At 42.3% G+C, this 7,653-nt stretch overlaps 1 protein-coding gene across 1 annotated transcript in view; it reads left to right on the top strand.

Moving 5' to 3' along the window:
- Window positions 1–6,548: 6,548 nt before the first annotated feature.
- The window catches only part of STX12 (syntaxin 12), a 36,188-nt gene continuing 35,083 nt past the window's right edge, over window positions 6,549–7,653 (top strand). The window contains exon 1 of the mRNA XM_035019358.1: window positions 6,549–6,788. Within this exon, the coding sequence (XP_034875249.1) occupies window positions 6,671–6,788 (118 nt within the window). The 5' untranslated portion in view covers window positions 6,549–6,670. The remainder of the gene's footprint in view (window positions 6,789–7,653) is intronic.

The raw sequence follows: 7,653 nt of genomic DNA, 5'->3' as shown, positions 1-7,653 counted from the left end.
CTTAGGCTCTGCCTTCATGAATGGAATTAGAGATACCTTGCCTCTACCACTATGTGAGGACACAGCCAGAAGGTAAGGACTGTAGACCAGAAGAAGGCCATCACTAGAACATAACCATGCTGGCACCTTGATCTTAAACTTCCCAGCCTCCAGAACTCTTGAGAAACAAATTTCTGTTGTTTATAAACAATGCAGTCTGTAATATTTTGTTACAGCAGCCCGGAAGGACTAAGACGGTAAGCTATGTCTATGACCATCTTTATTGTGTGAGTTAATTTATCCATTTGCTCAGCCTTAAAAACCACTGTAGGGGAAGTATATAGTATAAACAGTTCTTCAAGAAGGTCTTCAGCCACTCGATATAACCCTCAAAATTTAGGACTTTGGTTCCATCCTTTGCAGTTTAAGATCATATGTTACCTGCAGTATAGCTGTCTTCAACTGATGGCCGGCTCAAGGGTCTGGGAGGAGGGGCCGTTTTCGGGAAGGCCAAAACTGTCAGGAGTTGCAGGGTATCCTGGTTATTATTCCTACATAAGAAACTATCCCCAAATTTAAATATGCCCACAGACCCTATCGATCAAGAATTTGGACAGGGCACTGTGGGGATGACTGGTTTGTTCTACAATGTCTGGGTCCTCAGTTGGGAAGATTCAAAAACCGAGGAATGCTTCCTGGGGCTGGAATCATCTCTAAAGGCTGTTTACTTGTATATCTAGCTGGGATGACTGGAAGTCCAGTAATGCTGACTGGAGCACCTTACATGGGACCCCTCCATATATAACTTGGACTTCCCCAGCATGGTGGGTCAAGATAATCAGACTTCTTCCGTGGTGGCTCTAGACTGCAAGCACAAGTGATCCAGTGAACAAAGCTGAAGATGCATACACCTTCCGACCTGTCCTCAAAAGTCGCATTACCTTACTTGTGCAGTACTTTATTGTTTGAGCAGTCAGAAGCCCATCCAGACTTGAGGGCCGGGGACATAGATCCCTTCTCTTTATGAGAGGATGACAAAGTAGAAGAGCATATTGGATGGAAGCTATTGTGGTGACTAACTTAAAAAATAGAATCTGCCACAAAGGGAATAGATTCTGGAACCAAACCAAATCCAAGAGAGCAAGGCAGAAGCTGCAATGGTCTACCTTCAGATGTGGCTCTCCATCATTTCTGCAATACCTTACTGGTTACAGAGATCAAATTACTGACACTATTCCAGGTGGAATGGTGCCTCCCATGTGGGTACATACCAGGAAGTAAGGATCACCGGGGTCTGTCTTGTAGGCTGGCTACCACATTGCCCTTTGGCCTATAGGATTGAGTAAAAACGATGTGAACCTCTAGATTTGGAAGCCAGAAATGAAAGCTGTCAGTTTGGGGAAAGTAGTTCATAATCCTCAGCTCTTCCTGGTATCAGTGACTACTTTCCCTACCAGTGTTTGCCAGGTTGTCACTGCAACGGATTACCAACTCTGCATGAAAAGTGATATTGGTGTCATGCCACCGTTAACTCTGAAGTCAGACTGCCTGGGTTTGAGTTCTGTCTCTCCTTAGTTTACGGTTGTTGTGCAGATTAAGTCATATCTGTAGAAGTTGTTAGAACAGTGCTTGGCACGTAGTACGCGCTAGTTTTTGTAAGCAATTTTTATGCGTGACTTCTACAGAATCTACATTTTCTATTTCCTGAGAGGGAAAGTAATAGAATCATAAATTAAAATAACCGTGGAAAGGGGCGCCTGGGTGGCTCAGTCGTTAAGCGTCTGCCTTTGGCTCAGGTCATGATCCCAGGGTCCTGGGATCGAGCCCCGCATCAAGCCCCACATCGGGCTCCCTGCTCGGCGGGAAGCCCGCTTCTCCCTCTTCCCACTCCCCCTGCTTGTGTTCCCTCTCTTGCTGTGTCTCTCTCTGTCAAATATATAAATAAAATCTTAAAAATAAATAAAAAATAAATAAAAAAAAAATAAATAAAAAAAAAATCTTAAAAAAAAAAAAAAAAAATAACCGTGGATGTTCACTTGTTTTTGGCTTCCATTGTTACCTTATCCCAAGATCACGTTTAGGCCCTCAGAACATTCATGAAACCCACAACTGGTATATCCTTTTTTTGACTCCAAACCACCCACCTCGTGCATGCCACTTCATCACACTGGTTCTTAGAGTGTCATTTAATAAGATATTGTTTGCATACAGTAAAATTTACCCATCTTCGTATATAGATCAAAGAGTTTTGATGGATGTATACTGTTGTGTAATCACCACAATCAAGATATAAAACATTCCTATCAACTTCAAAACTTCCCTTATGCCCCTTGGTAGTTAATCCCCTCCCCCCTAACTCCAGCCCCTGGCAACCATTAATTTGATTTCTAGCCCAGTAGCTTTGCCTTTTCCAGAATGTCTCATAAATGGAATCATACAATATGAAGGCTTTCATGTCTGACTTCTTTCATTTAGCACATACTTTTGAGATTTGTCCATGTATTTGCATGTCTCAGTAACTCCATGTTTCAGTAGTCTGTTCCTTTATTTTATAGCTGAATAGTTTTCCATCATATGAATATACTGCAATTTGTTTATTCGGTAACTGATGGACATTTGAGTTATTTCCAGCTTTTGGTTACTATGAATAAAGCTGCGTTACACATTTATGTACAGATCTTTATAGAAACATGTGTTTTCATTTCTCTTGGGTAAAACACCTAGGGGTGGGATTGCTGGATTGTATGGCAAACTTGTTCAATTCTCTAAGAAACTACTAAACTATTTTCCAAAGTGACTATATGATTTTGCATTCCCATGAGCAATGCATGATGAGTGCTCATTTGAATGCAGTCTTCATTGCAGCCTAAGTGAATATCTCCATTGACCCTTCCCTACCATTCCCAAGAAAAACTTGCCATATTGGTGATAATGATACTTCATTTTTTTTAAATATGAAACTTATTTACTGACATATAGCATACTTCAGAAGAGGACACATCACATGTATATGACTTGATGAATTTTCACAAAGTAAACACACCTATGTAATCACCACCCGAATCAAGAGGACTGCCACCAGCACCCTAGAAGCTCACCTCATGTGCCCATTCCCAGTTACTCCCTCTCTCAAATTAACTACATACTATCCTTACTTTAAATAATAATTTTGCTGGTTATGAATCTAATAAAAATGGATTAATACAGAATGTACTCAATTTTTTCTGGCTTCTTTTGGTAGGCATTATGTTTGTTATTTATTTTTTTTAAGTAGGCTCCATGCCCAACATGGGACTTGAATTCACGACCTTAAGATCAAGGGTCAAGGGTTGCATGCTCCACTGACTGAGCAAGGCAGGCACCCACAATGCATTATGTTTGGATGAGTTCACCCGCATTGCTTACATAGCAGTAGGACATTTATTTTTGTGTTCTATAATACTACTACAATTTATCCATCCTATTGTTGATGGACATTCAGGTTTGTTTCCAGTTTGGAATTAGTAAAAATAAATGCTGCTCTCACCTTCATCGTAATAGCCTCAAACTGGAAACAATTCAAATGTCCATCAATAAGAGAATAGATAATCAAATTGTAGTATTTTCATATGATAAAATACTACTCAGCAATAAAAAAGACCAAACCACTGATACATGCAACATAATGGATAAATCTCAAAAATATTATGTTAATTGAAATAAGCCAAGCACTAAACAATACGTAAAATATGATTCCATCTCTATGAAGTCCAAGAATAGGCAAAATAAATCTGTAGTGATAAAACTTAGAAAATGATTTCTGGGGATGAGTGAAATTGATTAGAAAGGAGCACAGCTTGATAGAGCAATGTGTACAAACCTGCAGTTCATTGGTGTTTTTGTACAACCTTGACCAATTTGCTACATTCCTTTTTTTTTTCCCCTATAAAATATGTGATAGAAAGGAGCACAGCACAAGGATACTTCCCTGGGTGATGATGAAAAGGTCTATATCTTGATATGGGTGGTAGTTCCATGGATGTATACAAGTGTCAAAATTCATTTAATTGAACACTTAACACCCATACATGACATTGTATTGTAAGTCAATTATAACTCAATGAAAATAATACAGAAAATGCTGCTTAGTCCTAAAAAATGCTATTATGAACATTCCTATACTTGGTTTTTGGAACATATAAGTATTCATATCAGCTGAGTATTTAGTTAGGGGTAGAATTGCTGGGTCATGGAATATGTATGAATCACGGCTCTGCAACTCAATAGCTGTATAGCGCTGGGCAAGTACCCAGGACCTCTAGAGAACACCAGATTCCTTATGTGTTACCAAGGAGCTAATCTCACATTGATGGGTGCAAACCATGAAAACTGTTTTTGTCAATTAACAAAAGGACACAATGCTGAGAAAAATCACAGATTTTCAGAATATTTGCTATTCGAAATATCAATAAGAATGTAATATTCCACTCCTGCCTGGAGGATTTGAGTTACTTTGACACAGAGGAGCAGCCTCAATTTCCCACCCAGGTGCAAAGCTTCAGATAAGGGGTTTCCAGATACAACATTCCACATTTATCTTCACGTTGTAGTTTCCAAGGAAACAAGATCCTGAGTCCTCTTGTTAGCTCAGGCCTGATGATAATCCCCTTACATGTAGCCTGGTGTGCTTTGAGGCTATCAAAACACTGCTTCTTTTAAAATTTTACCTACATTCCATCTTTTCCCCAAATCCTAGGATAACTCTATCTTCTCCTGTGCTTGGTGAGATGCCCCATGATACCTCTGGTGTGCAGTCTCCCTTTGCAGCACTAATTTTGTCAGAGCACAGGTGGTTTTTATCAGATAGGCTTTATCTTGGGGGGTACCCATAAGGTTTGTAAAAGGTGTTCACACACTGGATAGGCATTTAAGAAATGGTAGTTATTTTTTATCATTCATGTATAAATATAATAAATGTTCATTTGACATCTAGTATTTGCAAGACACAAATGTATAGCTATGACAGAGAGCACAAAATAGCACAAGGCACAGATGGAAAACCACTTTTTATTTTAGATGGAGAAAGAAAACAACAATAACAAAACCCTATGTCTTCAATTCCTAGGAGAAAAATACCTTTACTTAACTTCACCCTAAATAGAGTCAAGTGTAAATGAAAAAAAGACTATTTTATAGGTAAAGTACAATTTAAATGATTAGCTATAAGATTTGACATAAAACTATGGATTCTAAGAAATGGTAGCATTTTAATAACCAGAATGAGAGTCCTCAAATGTCATCTATCCCTTTCTAGAGAGAAAGAAATGCTCTTTAAAAAAAAATGCCGCAACTAAAATAGAAATGGCTTTGCTTACAAAATCGCTAAGGCTCATTCACTCATTTGGGGTCTCCTCCCAAACAGGCAAACAGCTTCCTCTCTTGCCATTCCCCAGAGATCGCAGAGTAGGCGGGGGTGGGGCTGGGTGGAGAACACAGGAAACAAACACTGCTAGTTTCCCCTTCACTTCTTATCTAGATCTCTTCCCAAACCCAAATCCTACCCACGTCTGTCCATTTACGATAAGCTCACCAAATGCAGTCTTCTATGGCAACATTGAGGTCACACACTCCAAATTACTTGAGGAATGGTTTTGCCCCCACCCTCTAGGGAATGATTTCCCCCCCACCCTCAAGGGAATGACTTTTAAAATTTGAGAGGCTAGTTCTCCAAAAAAAATCCTGGTTTGGGATATATAGTAAATGAAGAGGCTATTTGGGAAGGATTTAGATGGAGAATGAGTTTGGTAACATGAGAATGAGTTTTAGGGAAGTAGGGAGATGAGGATGGAGTTAGCTTAATGTTTGGGTTTTGCAGTCAAATCTCAGAAAAGCAAATTAACCACCGTGGTCTTAATTTTCTCAGTTTTGTAAAAGGGAAAATAACTCTTGCTTTGTCGAGTTACTTTGCTTCAACATTTAAAAAACCGATTGTCCATTATCTATTCTGAACGTAAAAATATAGTTGGAACATTGTCCCTTGCTATGATAGAGCTTATGAACAAATGAATTGCAGTGAAGATTCATACATAGTATGTGCTCAATAAATATTATTATTATCATCGCTTTATTGTTTAGAAGAGGGGTGGAGGAGAAATGAAAGCGGTCTGTAAACCATAATAGCGCTCCGCAATTATTACCAAAGCCCTTCAGGGTGGAAGTGGAGTGAGGAATTTCAGGAGATGGTTACCGATCTGACTTTCAGGGTTGTCGAATTCTCCCATATTTGGGCCTGAATTCTCAGAATAGAACAGAATAGGATGTTAGGGCTGAGATCATCTGGTACAATTTTATGCTAATAGAAAATTCGTGCCTCCTGTCACCGCGCTCCGGCGAGAAACAACACTACCACACCAGCTCCTCCAATCCGAGCCCCAACCGTGTGACGTCAGCGCCCCGCCCCGTTTCCCCAAGGCGGAGGCGTCCGGTCTCTAAGCTACTGTCCCCGGCACCAGTTCCAGCGGCGCTTGCGCACTGTGGGGCGGGGCGGGACGGACGCATGCGCGCGGCGTGGGGGCGGGGCCAGTGCGCACGCAGCCCTAGCCCCTTCCCCAGCCCTTTCTCTTCTCCGTTTCCCCGTCAGGCTGCGGGTGCAGTCTGGCGGCTGTTTCCGGTAGGAGCGCGGTGCAGGGCGAGTTGGTCTCAGTTCCTCGTCATGTCCTACGGTCCCTTAGACATGTATCGGAACCCGGGGTCCTCTGGGCCCCAACTCCGGGACTTCAACAGCATCATACAGACGTGCAGTGGCAACATCCAGCGGATCAGCCAAGCCAGTGAGCTGGGGACAGGGCTGGGGGGCAGGGGCCATCCCGGGGACAGGCCTGGGTGAGGTTGCCGGGATGCGGAGCCCGGCCGAGGCTACGGCCAAAGCCACACCTGAGGCCGTCTCGGGCTCTCCACTGTGGGGGCGGCGGCTGCCATCCTCGAGTCTGTCAGGCCCAGGCTCCTCGAGGGTCCCGAGCCCCAGCTGAAGCTTGAGTTTCTTCTCAGGTGTACTGCCCTCATGCTTTGGGGGCCAAAGCAGCAGTCCTGACAGCCCTAGGGTGGAGGGGTGTGTGTGTCATCTCGGGAGCAGTGACTGAGTTCACTTGGCGCAGTGGTCAGCCGAGTTTTTCCCGTCATCTGCCTTACCCCCACCCACCTCTCTTTCCTCTTTGGCCAATTTGGATCGGGAGTTGTTTACCGATCTAGACTTTAAGTTACATTCTGCTCAGCTTTTTGCTCCTTGGAAATCAGCAGCTTTCAATTAAGGGAAGTGAAGACTGCATGTATTTGGGTGACTTAATACCCAGCTCTTCCTGTAATGAATTTGGAGATCAGATACAATGACATGTATTTGAGGGGTGAGATGACTTCTGTTTTAATAAAGAGAGTTCACCGAAAACATTCCCATTTACATGGTTTTGTCTTTTGTAGCAAAAGATTTGCACATATTTTTGGGTTTCAAGCTGATGAAGCTTCTGCATTCCTTCCCTATTTAGCAGCTTTTTTGAACAAATCTCACACACAGAGAAGCTCAGGGACTTGGCCACAATCACATAGCAAGTAAGATATGGTAGGGTTGGTGGTGGATTTCAGAATGTTGTTGCTTGTCTTAGAACTAGCCCCCCCCCCCCCCCACTCTCCCCTCGCCCCACA

Source organism: Mirounga leonina, unplaced genomic scaffold (genome assembly GCF_011800145.1).
Source record: "Mirounga leonina isolate KUSES-001 unplaced genomic scaffold, KU_Mleo_1.0 Mir_173, whole genome shotgun sequence".
In the NCBI taxonomy this organism is placed as follows: Eukaryota; Metazoa; Chordata; class Mammalia; order Carnivora; family Phocidae; genus Mirounga; species Mirounga leonina.
The sequence above is the reverse complement of the archived record's forward strand: the minus strand, read 5'-3'. Positions and strand labels throughout refer to the sequence as shown.